This window comes from Ranitomeya variabilis, chromosome 2 (genome assembly GCF_051348905.1).
Source record: "Ranitomeya variabilis isolate aRanVar5 chromosome 2, aRanVar5.hap1, whole genome shotgun sequence".
Classification (NCBI taxonomy): domain Eukaryota; kingdom Metazoa; phylum Chordata; class Amphibia; order Anura; family Dendrobatidae; genus Ranitomeya; species Ranitomeya variabilis.
Genome location: NC_135233.1, coordinates 108,928,894 through 108,952,599, shown reverse-complemented (window position 1 = coordinate 108,952,599; position 23,706 = coordinate 108,928,894). Strand labels below are relative to the sequence as shown.

The 23,706-nt window shown below is 42.0% G+C and overlaps 1 protein-coding gene across 3 annotated transcripts in view; it reads right to left on the bottom strand.

Annotated features, from left to right (window-relative positions):
• Positions 1–19,710, bottom strand: part of LOC143804570 (uncharacterized) — a 28,049-nt gene extending 8,339 nt beyond the window's left edge. Inside the window, exons 1-7 of one of the 3 annotated variants that reach the window (XM_077282800.1) lie at positions 19,520–19,710; positions 13,638–13,755; positions 12,725–12,804; positions 9,904–10,065; positions 6,301–6,462; positions 3,263–3,374; positions 1,857–2,301 (exon numbers count right to left, since the gene is read on the bottom strand). In XM_077282800.1, the coding sequence (XP_077138915.1) occupies positions 2,298–2,301; positions 3,263–3,374; positions 6,301–6,462; positions 9,904–10,065; positions 12,725–12,804; positions 13,638–13,755; positions 19,520–19,673 (792 nt within the window). In that variant the 5' untranslated portion in view covers positions 19,674–19,710 and the 3' untranslated portion in view covers positions 1,857–2,297. Of the gene's footprint in view, positions 1–1,856; positions 2,302–3,262; positions 3,375–6,300; positions 6,463–9,903; positions 10,066–12,724; positions 12,805–13,637; positions 13,756–19,519 lie in introns of those variants that run through there. The other 2 variants (XM_077282799.1, XM_077282801.1) reach the window with 2 other exon arrangements.
• Between the last annotated feature and the right edge of the window lie 3,996 nt (positions 19,711–23,706).

Below are 23,706 nucleotides of genomic sequence, written 5' to 3'. Positions count from 1 at the left end.
CCAGTAATGGTACATCCAGGGGTGGAGAACAGAGACCAAGTCTGGAATCTGCCTCGATCTGCAGTAGGACACTCACTTATTCAGTGAGTGCATCTAGCTGCTTGCTGCTGAATGTCCAGTAATGGTACATCCAGGGGTAGAGAACAGAGACCAAGTCTGGAATCTGCCTCGTTCTGCAGTAGGAAACTCACTTATTCAGTAAGTGCATCTAGCTGCTTGCTGCTGAATGTCCCGTAATGTTATATCCAGTGGTGGAGAACAGAGACCGAGCCCGGAATCTGCCTCGTTCTGCAGTAGGAAACTCACTTATTCAGTAAGTGCATCTAGCTGCTTGCTGCTGAATGTCCAGTAATGTTACATCCAGGGGTGGAGGACAGAGACCAAGTCTGGAATCTGCCTCGTTCTGCAGTAGGAAACTCACTTATTCAGTGAGTGCATCTAGCTGCTTGCTGCTGAATGTCCAGTAATGGTACATCCAGGGGTGGAGAACAGAGACCAAGTCTGGAATCTGCCTCGTTCTGCAGTAGGAAACTCACTTATTCAGTAAGTGCATCTAGCTGCTTGCTGCTGAATGTCCAGTAATGTCGTATCCAGGGGTGGAGAACAGAGACCAAGTCTGGAATCTGCCTCGTTCTGCAGTAGGAAACTCACTTATTCAGTGAGTGCATCTAGCTGCTTGCTGCTGAATGTCCAGTAATGTTATATCCAGTGGTGGAGAACAGAAACCAAGTCTGGAATCTGCCTCGTTCTGCAGTAGGAAACTCACTTATTCAGTAAGTGCATCTAGCTGCTTGCTGCTGAATGTCCAGTAATGGTACATCCAGGGGTGGAGAACAGAGACCAAGTCTGGAATCTGCCTCGTTCTGCAGTAGGAAACTCACTTATTCAGTAAGTGCATCTAGCTGCTTGCTGCTGAATGTCCCGTAATGGTACATCCAGGGGTGGAGGACAGAGACCAAGTCTGGAATCTGCCTCGTTCTGCAGTAGGAAACTCACTTATTCAGTAAGTGCATCTAGCTGCTTGCTGCTGAATGTCCAGTAATGGTACATCCAGGGGTGGAGAACAGAGACCGAGCCCGGAATCTGCCTCGTTCTGCAGTAGGAAACTCACTTATTCAGTAAGTGCATCTAGCTGCTTGCTGCTGAATGTCCAGTAATGGTACATCCAGGGGTGGAGAACAGAGACCAAGTCTGGAATCTGCCTCGTTCTGCAGTAGGAAACTCACTTATTCAGTAAGTGCATCTAGCTGCTTGCTGCTGAATGTCCAGTAATGTCGTATCCAGGGGTGGAGAACAGAGACCAAGTCTGGAATCTGCCTCGTTCTGCAGTAGGAAACTCACTTATTCAGTGAGTGCATCTAGCTGCTTGCTGCTGAATGTCCAGTAATGTTATATCCAGTGGTGGAGAACAGAAACCAAGTCTGGAATCTGCCTCGTTCTGCAGTAGGAAACTCACTTATTCAGTAAGTGCATCTAGCTGCTTGCTGCTGAATGTCCAGTAATGGTACATCCAGGGGTGGAGAACAGAGACCAAGTCTGGAATCTGCCTCGTTCTGCAGTAGGAAACTCACTTATTCAGTAAGTGCATCTAGCTGCTTGCTGCTGAATGTCCCGTAATGGTACATCCAGGGGTGGAGGACAGAGACCAAGTCTGGAATCTGCCTCGTTCTGCAGTAGGAAACTCACTTATTCAGTAAGTGCATCTAGCTGCTTGCTGCTGAATGTCCAGTAATGGTACATCCAGGGGTGGAGAACAGAGACCGAGCCCGGAATCTGCCTCGTTCTGCAGTAGGAAACTCACTTATTCAGTAAGTGCATCTAGCTGCTTGCTGCTGAATGTCCAGTAATGGTACATCCAGGGGTGGAGAACAGAGACCAAGTCTGGAATCTGCCTCGGTCTGCAGTAGGAAACTCACTTATTCAGTAAGTGCATCTAGCTGCTTGCTGCTGAATGTCCAGTAATGTCGTGTCCAGGGGTGGAGAACAGAGACCGAGCCCGGAATCTGCCTCGTTCTGCAGTAGGAAACTCACTTATTCAGTGAGTGTATCTAGCTGCTTGCTGCTGAATGTCCAGTAATGTCGTGTCCAGGGGTGGAGAACAGAGACCGAGCCCGGAATCTGCCTCGTTCTGCAGTAGGAAACTCACTCGTTTTGTGAGTGCGTCTAGCTGCTGAATGTCTAGTAATGTCGTATCCAGTGGTGTAGAATGTCCAGTAATGTCATCCAGTGCTGATGTAAAGTCGTCTCCAGCTGGATCCCATGTTCTTTGTGGGTTCACAGCGAGACCCCGCCCTGCCTCACCTGCAAAATAAATGTCACAATGTTAGCAAAACAGTAAAGATGACTATATGGATATGGAGACGGATTTTAATGAGCAAGACAGCTGGAAACGTTTATATGTCATTCATTATTTCCAGATTATATTGCTTGTGGAGACTTAAAGGAAATGCAATGCTTCCCAGGGAATCTGAATAAGTAAATAGCCTCTTCAGAGAGGAAGAGGACGTGAACTCTCTCAAATTCCCAGGGAAGAATTGTCTACACGAAGAAAACTAAACTCTTAAACCCCATGTCAGACGTCTCTCATGCAGGAAAATCAGATCTCCTGCTTTACACTGATGAGAAGCAAACACCCCGAAACACATATCTGCAATGGGAATTTCTGCTTTGGCTTCTTTTCCTAAGTTATGTGGCAAGATTTTTTTAAAAAGTCGATATTGACTTTTAAGATTGCTACTTGGAATAGATGGCACTACTGTTCATGTCCTCTGCCTCTCTGAAGAGGCTTCTTACATTATATTACAGTCTTTACAGGCAATGAACTGATCCTAGCCTTACAGGCCATCCTCTGACAGATTGACTACTAGATTATCGATTAGTCTCTTATTGAAAGGAAATGGATTTTAGAAACATTAACAGAACCAGTATGGAAACTCCCCTCTGTATCACTCTGTCACTGTTACTTTGCTTACTGTAAGTGATAGCTGTAATTTGTGTATAACCCCTTCTCATGTACATCACCATGGAATCAATGGTGCTATATGAATAAATAATAATAATATGTTGCTGGTACCAGCTAGACTCCATACAAAGACCGGTTTTGGCTCCCAGTGTGAAGCTTTAGCTTGCACAAATAAAAATATCGCTATCAACATTAAGGTCTCAAGTGATCAATTTCTAACTAGTTATCCCACTGCTTGTTAATGCTAGAACATAACCTACTGTATATCATTAAACATATATTTAAGTCTTAAGAACTTACTGTCGGTTTTGGCTGGGACGGGCTTCATCTTCCGAGAAGCCAGTAGGACGTTCAGATGCTTTAAGAAAAATAAGCAGAGAAGGTGGAACATGTTTTTTGTCCTCTTGATGTTCTGTAAAATACAATGTTAGTGAGACTAGTTGATCATGAAAAGAACATTGATTCTACTCTACAGCCATCCTGGGATTGGAGACCCCCAGCATACTAGGAAATGACTTAAGGGGAAACTGTCACCATGAAAACACTGTTCTATCTGCAGACATCATATAATAGATCTGGGGGATGAGTAGATTCATATATAATGTAGTTGTGTGAGAAAACATTCAGTATTACCTGTGTTTTAATCATTGTTTCCTTTGCTTTTTCTTGGATTTTCGGACCAGTTGGCGGTACTATCACTAACTGACACATTTCTTTGTCCATGTATGTATACAGAGGTAGCTGTCAACCACGGATAGGACTGCCCACTGGACCACAAATCCCAGAAAGAGCAGAAGTTTAAATGATTAACTCCTACATGACTTGTGACATATATACACGTCATAGTTTGTGCTCTGCATTACATGCAGGCTACTATTCTGAACCCTCATGTTTTTAGGCACATGAGAGCTGATCTGATCAGCTGTCCTGTGCCCCTAACAGCCGTGAGTGTAATCATGATCCACCCATAGCTGTTAACCTGTTAAATGCTGCTGTCAATTTACAAAACGGCTGCATTTATCATATTCACGGCAGAAGCGCGTCACTAATCTCACCCATCGTCGTGCCCGTCACATAAATACGAGGTGCCAATGGGATAGCATGACAACCCGGGGTCTGCAAGAGACCCCTGTGGTTGTCATTGCTGATCTGCTATGAGCGCCACCCTAAGCCCAGCGCTCATAGTAAATGATCATTTCTGCTACAGGCAGCAGGGCTGAAGCGAACAGATGATTGCAGCTTCAAGTCTCCTAAATAGAGTATTGGAACAAGTAAAAAGTGGAAACAAATGTTTTTAAAAACATGAAGAGAATTAAAAAAATAAAAATTCAAATCACTCGCTTTTGCCCCATTCAAAATAAAGTGATAAAACAAAAAAAATTAAATAGACACATATTTGGTATCAAAGCATTCAGAAACGCCCGAGCTATCAAAATATAAAAATAATTAATCTGATCAGTAACCGGTGTAACGAGAGAAAAAAAAATAAAATAAAAATTTCAGAATTAAGTTTCTTTGGTCTCCGCAACATTGCAATAACAGGCAATCAAAAGATCGTATCTGCACCAATATGGCATCAATAAAAACGTCAGCTTGGTGCGCAAAAAATAAGCCCTAACCCAGCCCAAGATCCTAAAAATTGGACATTACGTGTCTAGGAAAATGGTGCCATTGGTTTTTTTCTTTTTTTTACAAACTTTCGATTTTTTTCTCACCACTTACCGTAAATAAAAAGAACCTAGACATATTTGGTGTAAGAGAACTCATAATGAGCTGGAGAATCATAATGGCAGGTCAGTTTTAGCATTTAGTGAACATGGTAAAAAAAAAAAAAATTCAAAAAAGAAAAAAGCAAGAAGAATGGCACCAGATACAACAGTATAGATCAAACGACCAAAACTATAATTAGTCCGATTGTTACTCAGCAGGTGGTGTTCAACACGCTTCTTGTGGTGCTCGACATCATATATATAGTCTTTGAAAAATGCGTACACCAGGGAAAGAGGAAGATGCGGCACTCACCAAATCGTGTTACAATAAAAGTCCTTAATTTCGCCATTACATGGATTAAGGACGTCACTTCATAGGCTGTGGGTACGTGCGAGGGTGCATGGTCATACAGGACCTGTATGATCATGGTGTTTTTGAGGATTTCTCTCTTTTCCGCCATGGGTCCGTGAGGAGCGACATCAGTCACAATATTTGTTTTGCCCTCATGCTTTCCCGTAATGTAGAATATTGAAATTAGGTTAAAATCTCACTAAGGACAACATTTGCAAGGAGTTTGTGTGGGTTTCCTCCGGGTTCCTCCCACACTCCAAAGACATACTGAGGGGGGATTTTGATTGTAAGCCCCAATGGGGACAGTAATAACAATGTAAGTAAAACGTTGTGGAAATAATGGCGCTACATACAGTGGGGAAAATAAGTATTTGACACACTGCCAATTCTGCAAGTTTACCCACATGCAAAGAATGGAGAGTTCTGTAATTTTTATTGTAAGTAAACTTCAACCGTGAGAGAGAGAATCTTAAAAAAATCCAGAAAATCACATTGTATGATTTTTGCATAATTAATTAGCATTTTATTGTATGAAATAAGTATTTGATACAATAGAAGAACAGAACTTAATATTTTCTGCAGAAACCTTTATTTGCAATTACAGAGGTCATATGTAGTAGTTCTTTCCCAAGTTTGCACACACTGCAGCAGGGATGTTGGCCCACTCCTCCATACAGATCTTCTCCAGATCTGCCAAGTTTCGGCAATGGTGGAGAGGTTGGAATGTGATTGATTGAGTGTGTGGACAGGTGTCTTTTATACAGATAACAAGTTCAAACAGGTGCAAGTAATACAGGTAATGAGTGTAGAGTAGGAGAAATTCTTAAAGAAAAACTAACAGTTCTCCGAGAGCCAGAATTCTTGCTGGTTGGTAGGTGATCAAATACTTATTTCATGCAATAAAATGCAAATCAATGATGTGAAAATCATAAACTAAATCTAGAAAATCACATTGTAAGATTCTGTCTCTCACAGCAGTTGAAATGTACCTATGATAATAATTACAGACCTCTCCATTCGATGTAGTTGGGAAAACCTGCAAAATTGGCATTGCATCAAATACTTATATTCCCCACTGTAAGTGAGATAAATATATAAAATAAACATCATATAAATGTTATAACCTCTAACTGGTACAGTGATGAATAAAAAAGATGGACCAAACCACTAGAGTTACCTCTATGTCTAGGGTTTATTCACTGACATTTTCCTTTAAGAGACTTTTTTTATAAAGGCATTTTCCCATTAAATTTGTCATAAAAGTCCTGAGTACTTACTGTCAGAGTTGACGATCGCGTTCTGATATGCCCTGAAATTGGCGAGCGTATCTCTAACCCGACCGGGAGGGATTCTGATGTTTTTGAGCTTGTCCCTTTTTTCAGCCCAGGGTCCGCGAGGAGCTTCATGATATCCAATATTTAGCTTATTCTCATGTTTTCCTGTAACAGAAACCACAGAAATCAGTATTTTGATAATAAACACTTCTCTATGTTTCCCATAGATTATTACCTCTACGTCTACGGATCTTTTACCGACAAGATTCTTTAAGGCTACGTTCACATTTGCGTTGTGCGCCGCAGCGTCAGCGCCGCAACGCACGAAGCAAACAAAAACGCAGCTTGCATGCTTACCCATGGTTTTTTCCCTGTCCTTTTTTTATTTTGAAAGTTTTTCATCATTTTTGCATTGGGTATTGGAATCCAGTTTTTCCAATATTAATATTTTACATTATTTAGGCGATTTTCTTTTTGTCGGTCCCCTGGCGTCTCCGGATTGCTTAGAGGCACTAAATAATTTCCTTAAAATGTGTGATAATTTTGGTGTGCCAATCGCACACGAGAAAACAGTTTTTCCAACAAATTCAATATAATTTTTGGGTATTACGCTAGATTTTGTTAAAATGGAATCTAGGTTGCCTGGCGATAAAATTCTTAAGCTATATAATGCCTTATCCAATTTTTTGATTAAAAATGGTGACGCTGAAAGAACTTCAATCTCTATTGGGATTGCTGAATTTTGCCCTGCTGATTATCCCTATAGGGCGAGTTTTTTCTAGACGATTATATGATGCAACTAAGGGTTTGACATCTCCTACATCTCATATTCGAGTTTCCTCTGATTTGAAAGAAGATGTTAAAATATGGCTCACATTTCTTTCAAATTTTAACGGGAAATCTTGCTGGCAATCTGCCTTTATTTCTGCTGATTCTTTTCCTTTTGTTGTTACAGCTTCGGAATTATGTTTGCTTCTAATTGGTGTTCCCATCAATGGCCAATTAATTGGGTTGAAACTCAATTTGCCGATAACAGGATGGTCTTGGAACGTTTTTCATTTTTTTTAGGACTCTACATATGGGATTCTCTGATTCTAAATTCTAGAATTATTGTTCTTTCAATGGATCAAGGAGTAATTTTTTCCATCAATACTCTGTCTTCAAAAAATAAATGGGCTTCAAGGATTTTGAGGCATTTGGTTTTAATATGCTTAAAATGTAATATTTGGATTAAAGCAAACTTAGGTAAAAGCAAATGGGAGTTGGCTACTATTTCTCTTTGTAAGCATGAGTGGTCAATTTTTCGCCAACAGGTGCCCAACGCGGATTTGGAACCAACTGCCTGCCCACAGTCGATCTGGTACATAATTCCAATCTGATACCTTACTTATTAGGAATTCCCTGTCGGAAAGATCATGGGCCGATTATTCTGCCACATGGTTAAAATGGGTGAATTTTTGCGTGCTTCATCATTTCAGCTCAACAGTTTCTAATGCTTTCTCTGGCTTAAAATTTGCAGAGTCATTAGCTGAAATAGGTTTTTCTTATTCAGCAATAGCGAAAGCTCTTGCAGGGGGTCTCATTTTTTCTTAAATTAATGGGTAGTGCTCCACTAACTGTTTTTTTTCCCAGTGAAACCGTTTTTAAAAGGCCTGAAAAGGTCCAACTTTAAACCTGATTCCAGGCGCCCTATATCCTTTCAGTTATTAAAAGACCTGTGTGTATCACTGTCAAATGTTTGTAGTAATTCGGATGAAAGTTTATTGTTTTATGCAGCATTTGTTTTGTCATTTTTTACGAGTTGGTGAACTTGTGTCCTCTAAAAAATCTGAGCCTTCAGGTCTATTAATTTCAGATTTGAAAGTGCATGATTCATATATCATATCACTTTATTCGTCAGGAAATCCAAAACAGATCAAATGGGCAGGGGGTCCGGTCCAGTTTGAAAATCAACTTTTTTTCTGATCCAGCGATCTGTCCAGTAGCCATCATGAAACATTGGCTTCAAAGGAGACCAAATATCGATGGTGCTCAATTTATCCACATGGATAATACCCCTGTTACAATCTTTCAATTCAATGCTGTTTTAAAAAAATGTTTGTTTTTTAAGAATTGAACATCTAAAGATTACTTCTCATTTTTTCAGAATTGGCGCTGCCACCAAAGCATCTAGGGCTGGTTTTGATGATTACATTGATTAAGCAATTGGGTAGATGGGATTCTAACAGATTCAAAATTTATGTTCGTCATAAGCTTTATGATTATTAATTATTCATTTACTTTTTAGGTCCAATTATAGGATGGATCATTGACATTCGTTTATTTTTTGGGCTGAGAAGAGGGCCAGTCAAAGATGTTATTCAGAGAACCTATCATTTAATACGTTTGACGTCCAAATCTTTTGGCACAGTATTCGTGGCATGAGATGGTCCAACTTCTCATTTGAGTTTAAAAAATGTTTTAATCTTTTTCCTTTTCTAGATTTAGTTATTTTTCATTTGTCCGAGAATGATCTTGGTAAAATAAAAACCTTGGATTTGTTGGCTTTTATGAGATCGGATATTTGCAGTCTCAAACAGGCATTTCCTTCTATTGGTTTTGTTTTTTCCGAGATCATTCCTAGACTTTTATGGTCTGAGAATAAGTTTTCCTTCTTTGGATAAAAATCGGGAAAGAGTGAATAGAAGTTTGAATAAATTTTTGCCATTGGTTAATGTTTTTCTTTTCGGCATGATGATCTTGAAGGTTTTTTACCCGGTCTCTTTAAGAAAGATCTGGTTAATTTATCGGACATCAGTTTGGATATTTTTAATTTAAATTTGCAATCTATGGTTGACAAATGGCTGTGTGGTTTGGGGGGCCACGCCACGATGAGAAGTGGCTTTTGGGAAAATCGCGGCTTGTGATTGGTCGCGTGAGCCGCGACTTCATCGAAGGTCCTTCACGCCCTCATTCTTAGGAACGGAGGCTGCCGGTTAGAGCGCTAAGCTCCAGGGCCCGTCCGAGGGTGAGTATATCCCTATCTTTTATTTTTATTCTTTATTTTACACATGAATATGGATCCCAGGGCCTGAAGGAGAGTTTCCTCTCCTTCAGACGCTGGGAACCATCTAGGATACCTTCCGATACTTGTGTCCCATTGACTTGCATTGGTATCGTGTATCGGTATCGGCGATATCCGATATTTTTCGGATATCAGCCGATACCATCCGATACCGATACCTTTGAGTATCGGAAGGTATCGCTCAACACTATTGGTAGGTGATCAAATACTTATTTCATGCAATAAAATGCAAATCAATGATGCAAAAATCATAAACTAAATCCAAAAAATCACATTGTAGGAGTCTGTCTCTCACAGTTGAAATGTACTTGTCATTGCATCAAATACTTATATTCCCCACTGTAAGTGAGATAAATATATAAAATAAACATCATATAAATGTTATAACCTCTAATTGGTGCAGTGATGTATAAAAAAAGATGGACCAAACCACTAGAGTTACCTCTATGTCTAGGGTTTATTCACTGATATTTTCCTTGAAGAGACTTTTTTTTATAAGGGTGTTTTCCACTAAATTTGTCATAAAAGTCCTGAGTACTTACTGTCAGAGTTGAAGATCGCGTTCTCATGTGACTTGAATCTGATGATTGCATTACCAACCCGACCGGGAATGATTCTGATGTTTTTCAGCTTGTCACTTTTTTCAGCCCAGGGTCTGCGAGGAGCTTCATGCTTTCCAATATTTAGCTTATGCTCATGTTTTCCTGTAACAGAAACCACAGAAATCAGTATTTTGATAATAAACACTTCTCTGTTTCCCATAGATTATTACCTCTACGTCTACAGATCTTTTACCGACAAGATCCTTTAAGAGACGATTTTTACAAGGTTGTTTTTCTTTTCATAGCGTTTCTAATATGTTTTCAGAAGGGGAGAAAAAACAGAAACGCAAAAAGGGAAAACCTCAATGTCGTGAAGGGATTAAAAAATGGGTTTTACTGAATCTTTCCTCACAAAACTATATCTCAATGTACTCCGCTTCCTCAGCTCTCTAATATGGAACCTGCATTTTAAACTGTATTTTCTTGATGACAGGTTCTCTGTAATGAAGACTGTTCATCATAAATGTTTCTTGTTGAACTGGACACATGACGTAATATGGGCAGTGAAGTGGAATAAAACATTTTAAAAAATTTGCCTCAGTTAAGTAGCCTTTAATAATTAAAATACTTGTCGTTACAAGGGAACTTTTGTGAAACCAGAGTGGGATTTGTCAGAGAGTTTTCAGTGGGGGTGTACTTCTTTTCCCTCTGTGATGCTGGCCACATCTAGAATATGGGATCTAGTTTTAGGCTGCACATTTAAAAAAGGATATTCAGAAATTAGAGTCAGTTGGAAGGTGGGAAATTAGACTATTACATGGGATGGAAGGCCTCTCATATGATGAGAGATGAAAAAGTTGGGCTTCTTACATGAGATCTCATTAATATACACTCACCGGCCACTTTATTAGGTACACCTGTCCAACTTCTTGTTAACACTTAATTTCTAATCAGCCAATCACATGGCGGCAACTCAGTGCATTTAGGCATGTAGACATGGTCAAGACAATCTCCTGCAGTTCAAACCGAGCATCAGTATGGGGAAGAAAGGTGATTTGAGTGCCTTTGAACGTGGCATGGTTGTTGGTGCCAGAAGGGCTGGTCTGAGTATTTCAGAAACTGCTGATCTACTGGGATTTTCACGCACAACCATCTCTAGGGTTTACAGAGAATGGTCCGAAAATGAAAAAAAATCCAGTGAGCGGCAGTTCTGTGGGCGGAAATGCCTTGTTGATGCCAGAGGTCAGAGGAGAATGGGCAGACTGGTTCGAGCTGATAGAAAGGCAACAGTGACTCAAATCGCCACCCGTTACAACCAGGGTAGGCCTAAGAGCATCTCTGAACGCACAGTGCGTCGAACTTTGAGGCAGATGGGCTACAGCAGCAGAAGACCACACCGGGTACCACTCCTTTCAGCTAAGAACAGGAAACTGAGGCTACAATTTGTACAAGCTCATCGAAATTGGACAGTAGAAGATTGGAAAAACGTTGCTTGGTCTGATGAGTCTCGATTTCTGCTGCGACATTCGGATGGTAGGGTCAGAATTTGGCGTAAACAACATGAAAGCATGGATCCATCCTGCCTTGTATGGAGCATCTTTGGGATGTGCAGCCGACAAATCTGCGGCAACTGTGTGATGCCATCATGTCAATATGGACCAAAATCTCTGAGGAATGCTTCCAGCACCTTGTTGAATCTATGCCACGAAGAATTGAGGCAGTTCTGAAGGCAAAAGGGGGTCCAACCCGTTACTAGCATGGTGTACCTAATAAAGTGGCCGGTGAGTGTATATAAATATATGCGTGGACAATACAAAGGTTTAGCACATGACTAATTCCTTACAAGGACCATACTTAGGACTAGGGGGCACTCATTACCGATGGAAGAAAGACGATAACTGCAGCTAATTAGGAAAGGGTTCTTTACAGTTAGAGCAGTCAGACTTTGGAATACCAAAAACTTTGGTTTTGAGCACTTTGAGGGGTGGAGTTTTTAGAATCATGTCACTTTTGGGTATTTTCTGTATTAAATGCTCCTCAAAGTAACTTCAAATGTGAAGTGGTCCCTAACAAAATTGTTTTTGCAAGTTTAGTTGGAAAAATGAGAAAAATGCTATTGCTGATCAACTTTTAACCCCTTTAACTTCCTAAGAAAAAAAATTATGTTTCAAAAATTGTGCTGATGATAGCTAGACATGTGGGAAATGTTATTTATTAACTATTTTGTGTGACAACACTCTGGTTTAAGGACATAAAATAAAAAAATTAAAAACTGCAAAATTTTCCGATATTTTCAGACATAAACCCAATTTATACTGAACAAATTTTACTACTGTAATGGAGTACAATATGTATTGAAAAAACTGTCTCAGAATTGGTGGGATCCGTTAAAACTTTCAATATTGGCCTGGTTATGAAGGCGAAAAAAGGCTCTGGCACGAAAGGGTTAAGAGACCATTTAGAAAAAGATGTTCTATTAATTACGTATCAAATGTCCCCAGAGTAAATCATTGACGTCATAAAGCTGTTACCAAGTTATAAAAAAGCAAAACAATAACTATTGGCATATAGATTTTATAGTCTTGTCCAGGGTTAGAAAAATGTAGTTGGTTTGTTTGAAAAATAAGAGCACCCCTGTGTACAGGTTGTGCCTGGTATTGTAGCTCCGCTCCAGTGACGGGAATGGTACAGAGCTGCAATACCAGGAACAAGCTGAAGAGTTTGAAAGCATAGGGGGTTTTTTTTTGTTCTTTTTATGGCAGCCCTGTTTTTCTTATCCTGGAGAACTGCTTTAGTGTCAGATTGGTTAGGCTGTACTTACCAAGAGGTTTAGCAGTAGTCACTCTGTAGTAGTCTTCATCAGATCCATCATCTCTCCCGGATTTATCCTTTGTCAGATGTCTTTAAAACAGTAAAATATAAGGTATATTGTGAATTACAGAGTAACATATCTGTATTCTGCAGAATGAAATATAGACTCTTATGTTTCTTCATTCATTTGTCTCTTACATTCTGTAGAAACATTGGCAATAAGTAACATTTTGGTATTTATCAACCATTTTTCATGTACATGAAAGTTCAATATGTGTGGATCATACTGGATTGTAAGGTAATAATGAAGATTAGCCATGAGTGGATTTATGTGAGTGGAATTTAATTTTGCTCATATTTACAAAACTCAGAATTTTGGAGATTGTAATTCACTCCATGCAAATAAGACAAAGTGGAAGCTAGCTGCAGCCTCCAGCTTGCGGAACAGTAGAGCGCTGGCAAAAAGTTTAGCTCTCCTCTCTGACCGACTTCTGCTGCTTTATTCTCGATGGCCAGTTTTCCACACTATCATTGTACCGCGCCTCTGGCCAAGTGTTCCCTTTGGATTGGAACGTTGGCTACAAGTGGGCCCTGAAAGGTCTTTGCTCATGTAAGCCCCAACCAAGAGCCAACATTGTGCGGGAGCTGCGGGCAGAGAGCAGTGGGGCTTCCGGAGAGGGGCTTGGTGATGCATGAACTTTATTTTCTTCTTTCCTCCATTTATTATGATCTGGGACTGGGGAGACCCCAGAGCATAATAAGGAACAATCAATGTGTGAAGAATAATTTTGCTGTGAATCGAATCTCTAAATCAAACCTGCATGATTTGGCTGAATTTTGTCAGAGCCTCTCATCTGTAATAAAGATGTCATTTTTTTTACAGACTCTCATGTACAATATAAATCATCCTTTACAATACTCACCTCCATATGATGTCATAGATGAATCCAATGAATATTCTAAAGAGGATTACGGTGATGAGAAGTACACCATAAATTATGAATTCATTCCACGGGATCTTTGCAGGAACAATACAATCCACTGAAAAAGAAGAAATAATATGTATATTATATATATTCAATAACTTGTCTGTAATACACTATGCCATTATTATCAAAGGGAATCTGTCACCAGGCTTTTGCCATGTTATCTGAGACAGCCATAATGTAGAAGCATAGACCTATATTATACCGATGTGTCAATTACTGGACTGTTTCAATAGAATCACTGTTTTACCAGCAATTGATCATCACTACAGGACAACTGGCCTTGCGCCTCCTAAGCCCCCGTCTCACAAAACGATTTACCAACGATCACGAGCAGCGATACGATCTGGCCGTGATCGTTGGTAAGTCGTTGTGTGGTCGCTGGGAAGCTGTCACACAGACAGCTCTCTCCAGTGACCAACGATCAGGGGAACGACTTCGGCATCGTTGAAACTGTCTTCAACGATGCCGAAGTCCCCCTGCAGCACCCGGGTAACCAGGGTAAACATCGGGTTACTAAGCGCAGGGCCGCGCTTAGTAACCCGATGTTTACCCTGGTTACCAAAAAAAACAAACACTACATACTCACCATCTGATGTCCGTCAGGTCCCTTGCCGTCTACTTCCTGCTCTGACTGAGTGCCGCCGTACAGTGAGATCACAGCACAGCAGTGACGTCACTGCTGTGCTCTGCTCTCACTGTACGGCCGGCAGTCAGTCAGAGCAGGAAGCGGACGGCAAGGGACCTGACGGACATCAGATGGTGAGTATGTAGTGTTTGTTTTTTTTTACATTTACGATGGTAACCAGGGTAAACATCGGGTTACTAAGCGCGGCCCTGCGCTTAGTAACCCGATGTTTACCCTTGTTACCAGCGAAGACATCGCTGAATCCGTGTCACACACACCGATTCAGCGATGTCAGCGGGACCTCAACGACCAAAAAAAGGTCCAGGCCATTCCGACACGACCAGCGATCTCACAGCAGGGGCCGGGTTGCTGGTACGTGTCACACATAGCGAGATCGCTACTGAGGTCGCTGTTGCGTCACAAAACTTGTGACTCAGCAGCGATCTCGCTAGCGATCTCACTATGTGAGATGGGGCCTTTAGTTCAGCCAGGCCTCCAGCACTGATTAGCCGCTTTTTGTCAATATACAATGTAAACACAAAGCTGTGGTGGGGTTATACACAGCTCAAAACCTGAGCGCTGCTCAATCTGCAGAAGAGAAATCTGTGACTCTATTCAATTTTCTATTGGACTGTGGGGCTTTAGTTTGCAAAATTATGTCTCAGGGATGATGCCATATTAATATACAATAGATATAATGGACAATATAGAGATCTATCCAGTTGCTTAGGTAGAGACCGATGTGTCACGATGAAAAATTTGACCTGGGTCCCCACCTGCATATTTGTCAGATGTATGGTCTCTTGCAGCAATCCAGATCCTGTGAAGACATACGTGTTTGCCCCCTCATGTACAATGTCCCCATCCTGTAATAAAGTCCCCAATTCTGGCCCTTCATATAATAATATCACCCATCCTGGCCCCTTCCTGTAATAATGTTCCCTATCCTGGACCTCATTCAGTAATAATATCTACCATCTTGATATAAAGTCTTTATCCTTGGCCCCTTCTAGGTATAATGTCCTACATCCTGGTATAGTCTCCCTTTCCCAGTATAATTTCCTCGGTATAATGTCTCCCTTTCCCAGTATAATGTCCTCATTCCTTTGCCTCTTCCTGGTATAATGTCCTCCATCCTGGACCCTTTCCTGGTATAATGCCCCCCCATTCTTGGCTCCTTCCAGTTATATATATCCCCCATCTCGGTATATTTTTACAGTAATAATGTCCCTGTTCTACAGCAAAAGTAAAAAAATGAAATGATTCTATTCAACTTCCCCCACTCCCACTACTTGTGACATCTTCTTCCATAGCCGGAGCAGAAGTCGGCAGCTGACTTTAGCGAGCCAGTGACGGGAAGCGCATGACATTGCTAGCATGCGCCACTCGGTGAATATTTGTGCTGCAGTGAATTTCAGCTCAATGTATGTCTGCAGGGCCCACCTACCCAGGCCTGGTCGCACTCACTGTGACCTTGATCGTTAGGCCCCGGATCTATCTTTCTATATCCAGGTATGTAAACATATCAAAAAAGGCCTGTGTGTCTAGAGGAAAAAAAGACATCTGGAGGCTTTTCCATAAATAGATAATATTACTAGATATCTGCTCTAGATTACTGGAGAAGAGGGATTGATCCAGGAGTGGAGTCTAATTGCAGCATTTATTAGGAAGGCACATTGGCTACAGAACATCGGGTTTACTTCAAATTAATGGTACCGCTCATTACAGTAATTAATATGGACCCGACTCCACTCCCATAGGGGTGGAGCCACATATTCATTACTGTAATGAGTGGTACCATGTGTCCGCTCACTACAGGAAGAAGCTGCCGACGCCGGGGAACCAGGGACCGTGCCAGGAGCAGGTGAGTATAACGCAGTGTGCGATATTCACCTGTCCCACGTTCCACCATCACCGCCGCTCCGCCTTCCGCGTCCTCTGCAGTGACGCTCAGGTCAGAGGGCACGATGACGCGATTAGTGTGCCTGAGCAGTCAGTGCTGAGGACGCGGAAGACACGGCGGCGCCGACGGTGGAACGCGGACAGGTGAATATAGCAAGTGCCGGGGGCCTGAGCGATGAGAGGTGACTATGTGACTTTTATTTTTATCGCAGCAACAGCATATGGGGCAAATGTCTCTATGGAGCATCTTATGAGGCCATAATCAGCATTTGTACAGCATTATATGGGGCAAATGTTTGTATGGAGCATCTTATGGGGCCATAATCAGCATTTGTGCAGCATTATATGGGGCAAATGTCTGTATGGAGCATCTTATGGGGCCATAATCAGCATTTGTGCAGCATTATATGGGGCAAATGTCTCTATGGAGCATCTTATGGGGTCATAATTCGCATTTGTGCAGCATTACATGGGGCATATTTTAATATGGAGCATCTTATGGGGCCCATCATAAACTGTATGGAGCATTGTATGGGGCTCCTGATTCAATATGGCTATTCAAAAACACTTAACCTACTGATGTCTCAATTAATTTTACTTTTATTGGTATCTATTTTTATTATTGACATTTACCGGTAGCTGCTGCATTTTCCACCCTAAGCTTATACTCGAGTTATTAAGTTTTCTCAGTTTTTTTGTGGCAAAATTAGGTATTTCCTATACCTCCCTTCTGTTACATGTCTATAGAAGTTATTGTATCCAGCCTGCAGTATTACACTTCTATGTCTTATCTATATATTATTTGACTAAACACTTGTATCAGTCCTGGTCATGTATTTAGCATTAGATCCTTCATGACGTTTGACGTACATGTACGTCAAAGGTTGTGTCCTTGTGTATAATGCCGTTCTAATGTCAAGCCTGCATGTCTCCTGGAAGATAATGTCTGATTCATGTGATTTTAACAGTTGCGGGTGGAGTAGAGCTCCACCGATGGGTGTTAACCTGTTTAATGCCGCTATGAATCTCTGACATTTGCATTTAACACGTGCCGCGGGGGGTCATATGAGAAGCTGATCGGCGTACCCGTGACATGTTGGGGGGTGACGATGGGTTGCCATGACAGCCGAGGGTCTGCTGAAGATGCCATGCTTGTTGTGCGGATCCTCTTGTGAAAGTCAGCCTGTAGCTGGCGTTCATAGGAGAACATGGCTTTAGCTATACATAGCAGTGTTTATGCACAGTTATGTATAGCACAATCAACCAATCACAGCTTCAAGTCCCTAAAGAGGACTATTAACCCCTTCCCGACATGTGACGGTATAGTACGTCACATGTCGGGACCCCCGCTTTGATGTGCGCTCCGGCGGTGAGCGCACATCAAAGTCGCGACATGTCAGCTGTTTTTTACAGCTGACATGTGCGCGCAATAGCGGCGGGTGAAATCGCGATCACCCGCCGCTATTAACTAGTTAAATGCCGCTGTCAAACGCAGACAGCGGCATTTAACTACCGCATCCGGCCGTGCGGCCGGATATGAGCGCATCGCCGACCCCTGTCACATGATCGGGGGTCGGCGATGCTCCTCCATTGTAACCATAGAGGTCCTTGAGACCTCTATGGTTACTGATTGCCGGTGGCTGTGAGCGCCCCCCTGTGGTCGGCGCTCACAGCACACCTGCATTTTAGCTACATAACAGCGATCTGATGATCGCTGTTATGTAGCAGAGCCGATCGGGCTGTGCCTGCTTCTAGCCTCCCATGGAGGCTATAGAAGCATGGCAAAAGTAAAAAAAAAAAGTTTTTAAAAATGTGAAAAAAATAAAAAAAACATAAAAGTTTAAATCACCCCCCTTTCGCCCCAATCAAAATAAATCAATAAAAAAAAACAAAAACCTACACATATTTGGTATCGCCGCGTTCAGAATCGCCCGATCTATCAATTAAAAAAAAGCATTAACCTGATCGCTAAATGGCGTAATGAGAAAAAAATTCGAAACGCCAGATTTACGTTTTTTTGGTCGCCACGACATTGCATTAAAATGCAATAACGGGCGATCAAAAGAACGTATCTACACCAAAATGCTATCATTAAAAACGCCAGCTCGGCACGCAAAAAATAAGCCCTCACCTGACCCCAGATCACGAAAAATGGAGACGCTACGAGTATCGGAAAATGGCGCAATTTTGTTTTGTTTTGTTTTTTGCAAAGTTTGGAATTTTTTTTCACCACTTAGGTGAAAAATAACCTAGTCATGTTAGGTGTCTATGAACTCGTAGTGACCTGGAGAATCATAATGGCAGGTCAGTTTTAGCATTTAGTGAACCTAGCAAAATAGGCAAGCAAAAAACAAGTGTGGGATTGCACTTTTTTTGCAATTTCACTGCACTTGGAATTTTTTTCCCGTTTTCTAGTACACGACATGCTAAAACCAATGATGTCGTTCAAAAGTACAACTCGTCCCGCAAAAAATAAGCCCTCACATGGCCAAATTGACGGAAAAATAAAAAAGTTATGGCTCTGGGAAGGAGGGGAGCGAAAAACGAAAACGGAAAAACGGAAAAAGCTCCGGGGGTGAAGGGGTTAAGTACAGTAAAAATACAGTAAAAAATGAAAAAAGTTCATTAAAAATTAAACATTTTAAAAAATAATTCTAAATACACTTGTTATCGCTGCATTTGTCAATGGAGATCTCAATGTGACATTATGATGTGCGGAACATGAGGAGCGGAACACGAGTGATGTCACAATGGGTCAGATAACTGCAACCACTAAACATGGAGCAGCTCCATCAATCTATATGTGATTAATATAATATTAATGTATAAGGACCAAGCCGCGTTACAGGGTATTATGAATGTATGGGGGCCGCATAGAGAGACATTATTCATGTGTTGGGGCACAGGGAGACATTACTATTACTGGGCAACATAGGGTGACAGTATTAACTCATGATGAACACATGGGGGACAGGTTTACCAGATGAGTGCCATATAGGGGCCAATATTAATGTATGGGGACAGCATAGGGGACATTATTACTATATGAGGGCCAGATAAGGGGACAAAATTACTGTATATGGGTCACATAGGAAGAAATGATTAAAAATCGAAATCGCCAGAATAAAATGTTTTGGCAGCCGCAACATTGCAATAAAAGGCGATCAAAACATTGACTGGACCCCAAAATGGTATCAGTAAAAATGTGAACTCAGGGCACAAAAATAAGCCGTCACCCAGCCTAATGGTGTTTACCCCATAATATGTGAATATTTGGAAAAGTACTTACAATCCCAGCTGGGATACTTTAGCCAGGAATCTTGGCAGTTGATGTTGACAGGCGCCATATGGTTTGGCCAGGAATCAAGGCGGCGCATGTTGGCAGACACGTCTTCCATACGTGCTAATAGCACACTCACGATTAAAAGAAATCGAAAGAACATTTCAGCCTGAAGAAATATCGCTTAATGTGTAATCCACAGTGAGCTTCTTCAGACAAAGCCTCTTCCTGCAGCGTCGCTGCCTTATAACCACACATTCCGTGATGTCACAATGGAGATCTCTATGTGACATCACAAGGAGCGGAACACGAGTGATGTCACAATGGGTCAGATAACTGCAACCACTAAACATGGAGCAGCTCCATCAATCTATATATGATTAATATAATATTAGTGTATAAGGACCAAGCCGTGTTAGAGCATATTATGACTGTATGGGGGCCAATATTATTGTAATGGGGCAGCAAAGTGGGACATTATTACTATATGGGGGCCAGAGAAGGGGACAATATTACTGTATATGGGTCACATAGGAGGAAATGATTAATATATTAGGGGCACATAAAGGGACATTATTATTTTTTTAATTTGTTTCTTGTATGTGGTAGTATTGGTACACTGTGTTCAATACTATTAAAGGGGTTGTCTAGCCCTTATTTTGCCCCCTAGAAAGTAATAATGCCCTGTGTGCCCCTTTCATAGTCACAGTAACCTGAGTTCCCCTATAACCATAAGTGCCCACTTTACATTTAATAATGTCCCCAGTCTCCCCCTGTACAGCTCTTATACACAGTATTATTTATTATTATTATTATTATTATTATTTATTTATATAGCACCATTGATTCCATGGTGCTGTACATGAGAATAGGTTACATACAAATTACAGATATCATTTACAGTAAACAAACTAACAATGACAGACTGATACAGAAGGGTGAGGACCCTGCCCTTGCGGGCTTACATTCTACAGGATTATGAGGAAAGAGACAGTAGGTTGAGGGTTGCACGAGCTCCGGTGTTGGTGAGGCGGTAGCTTCGGTAGTGATGAGGAGGCAGCGGGGTCAGTGCAGGCTGTAGGCTTTCCTGAAGAGATGGGTTTTCAGGTTCCGTCTGAAGGATCCGAATGTGGTTGATAGTCTGACGTGTTGCTGCAGAGAATTCCAGAGGATGGGAGATATTCGGGAGAAGTCTTGGAGGCGATTGGATGAGGAGCGAATAAGTGTGGAGGAGACAAGGAGGTCTTGGGAGGACCGGAGATTACGTGAGGGAAGATATCGGGAGATTAGTTCAGAGATATATGGAGGAGACAGTACACAGTATAAGGCCCACTCATTGTATAGTACCACCCACATAGTATACTGACCCCTTAGTAACCCCCAAACTGTTTGATGGTTCCAACACTGTATGATGGCCTCCTCACTGTAATCTCCACACTGTGTTATGGCCCCTTCACTGTAATCCCCACACTGTATGATGGTCCCTCACTGTAATCTCCACACTGTGTGACGGCCCCTCACTGTAATCTCCACACTGTATGATGGCCCCTTAGATCGTATAATGCACCAGATAGTCCTTAATATAGTATAATGCACTTCCCATAGGCCTACTCTATATTGTATAATGCACCCCCCATAGGCAGACTCTATAGCACAAAGGCAGCACCCCCATAGGCAAACCTTGTACTATAAAACAGCACCCCATAGGCAGACCCTGTACTATAAGGCAGCACCCCCATAGGCAGACTCTATAGTATAATTTGTGTTACAACATTATTGGAAGCATACATGCACTGTGGGTTAGTGTCAGACCAATAGCGATGGTTTTGTTTGTTAACTTCACCATTCACAAAAAAGATTGCCTCATCACTGAATATAATGTTCTGTGTAAATTGAGGGTCCTGTTCCAATTTTTTTTTTGCCCATTCTGCAAATTCAGCGCGCCGATCTGGGTCATCCTCGTTGAGATGTTGCAGCAGCTGGATTTTGTAAGGGTGCCATTTGTGAGTAGCTAATATCCGCAGAAGGGATGTTTGAATGATGCCACTCTCCAATGACATGCAGCGAGTGCTACCCTGTGGGCTCTTGCTGAATGATGCTAGGACAGACATTGATGATTAGTGACAGTTTTCTTGCGTCCACATTTTGTCAAATCCAACACTGAACCTGTTTCACAAAATTGTTGTGAATTCCGTTCTCGAACTCCCTCCTGTGGTCATGAATGGTACTTCGGCGAGTTCTGTCTGTGGACTCCCTCTGGTGGCTGTGAGTGGAGCTACTAGTGCTTGAGGTTACTTCTCAGCTGTCCTCGTTTGTGGCTGGACTGCTGCTCTATTTAACGCCACTCAGATCGTTAGTCCATGCCAGCTGTCGATGTCTTAGTATTGGTTCAGTCCTCTCTTGGATCTTGCAGATGACCTGTCTACTCCAGCAGAAGCTAAGTCCTGCTAATTAATTTGCTGTTCATTTTGTACTTGCTATTTTCTAGTCCAGCTTGCTATCATGATATTGCTTTGCTAGCTGGAAGCTCTGGGGGTGCAGAGTGGCACCACCGCACCGTGAGTCGGTGCGGGGGTCTTTTTGCGCACTCTGCGTGGTATTTTGTAGTTTTTTGTGTTGACCGCAAAGATCCCTTTCTATCCTCAATCTGTTTAGTTAGTCTGGCCTCCTTTGCTGAAACCTATTTCATTTCTGTGTTTGTAATTTCCTCTTAACTCACAGTCAATACTTGTGGGGGGCTGCCTTTTCCTTTGGGGAAATTTCTCTGAGGCAAGGTGAGGCTATATTTCCTATCTTTAGGGGTAGTTAGCTCTTAGGCTGTGAAGAGGCGTCAAGGCAGAGTTAGGCACGCTCCACGGCTAGTTCTAGTGTGTGTGACAGGAGTAGGGTTTGCAGTCAGCAGAGTTCCCACTTCCCCAGAGCTTGTCCCGTTTCTGAGATTAACTATCAGGTCATTCCGGGTGCACCTAACTACCAGGTCCATAACAGTACAGCTGGCCAAAAGCGTTAATGCATCTCAATAGAGGGATAAGAGAAGTTCTGAGACCATTTTTTTTTCTCTGCAGTGTGTTTTGTCTTTCTTTTCCCCTTAACCTCTGGGTGGTTCAGGACTCAGGTGCAGATATGGACATTCAAGGTCTGTCCTCTAGTGTGGATCAACTCACTGCAAGGGTACAAAGCATTCAAAATTATATAGTTCAGAATCCGATGTTAGAGCCTAGAATTCCAATCCCTGATTTGTTTTCTGGGGATAGATCTAGGTTTCTGAATTTCAAAAATAATTGTAAACTGTTTCTTGCTCTGAAACCCTGCTCTTCTGGTGACCCCATTCAGCAAGTAAAAATCGTTATTTCTTTGTTACGTGTCGACCCTCAAGACTGGGCATTCTCCCTGGCGCCAGGAGATCCTGCATTGCGTAATGTAGATGCGTTTTTTCTGGCCCTGGGATTGCTTTATGATGAACCGAATTATGTGGATCAGGCAAAGAAAATTTTGCTGGCTTTGTGTCAGGGTCAGGATGAAGCGGAGGTGTATTGTCAGAAGTTCAGAAAGTGGTCTGTGCTTACTCAATGGAATGAGTGTGCCCTGGCAGCAATTTTCAGAAAGGGTCTTTCTGAAGCCCTTAAGGATGTTATGGTGGGGTTCCCCACGCCTGCTGGTCTGAATGAATCAATGTCCTTGGCCATACAAATCGATCGGCACTTACGTGAGCGCAAAACTGTGCACTATTTGGCGGTATCCTCTGAGCAGAGGCCTGAGCCTATGCAATGTGATAGGACTTTGACCAGAGCTGAACGGCAAGAACACAGACGTCAGAATGGGCTGTGTTTTTACTGTGGTGACTCCACTCATGCTATCTCTGATTGTCCTAAACGCACTAAGCGGTTCGCTAGGTCCGTCACCATTGGTACTGTACAGCCTAAATTTCTTTTGTCCGTTACTCTGATTTGCTCTTTGTCGTCCTATTCTGTTATGGCATTTGTGGATTCAGGCGCTGCCCTAAATTTGATGGATTTGGAGTATGCCAGGCGCTGTGGTTTTTTCTTGGAGCCCTTGCAGCATCCTATCCCATTGAGGGGAATTGATGCTACGCCTTTGGCCAAGAATAAGCCTCAGTACTGGACTCAGTTGACCATGCGCATGGCTCCTGCACATCAGGAGGATATTCGCTTTTTGGTGTTGCATAATCTGCATGA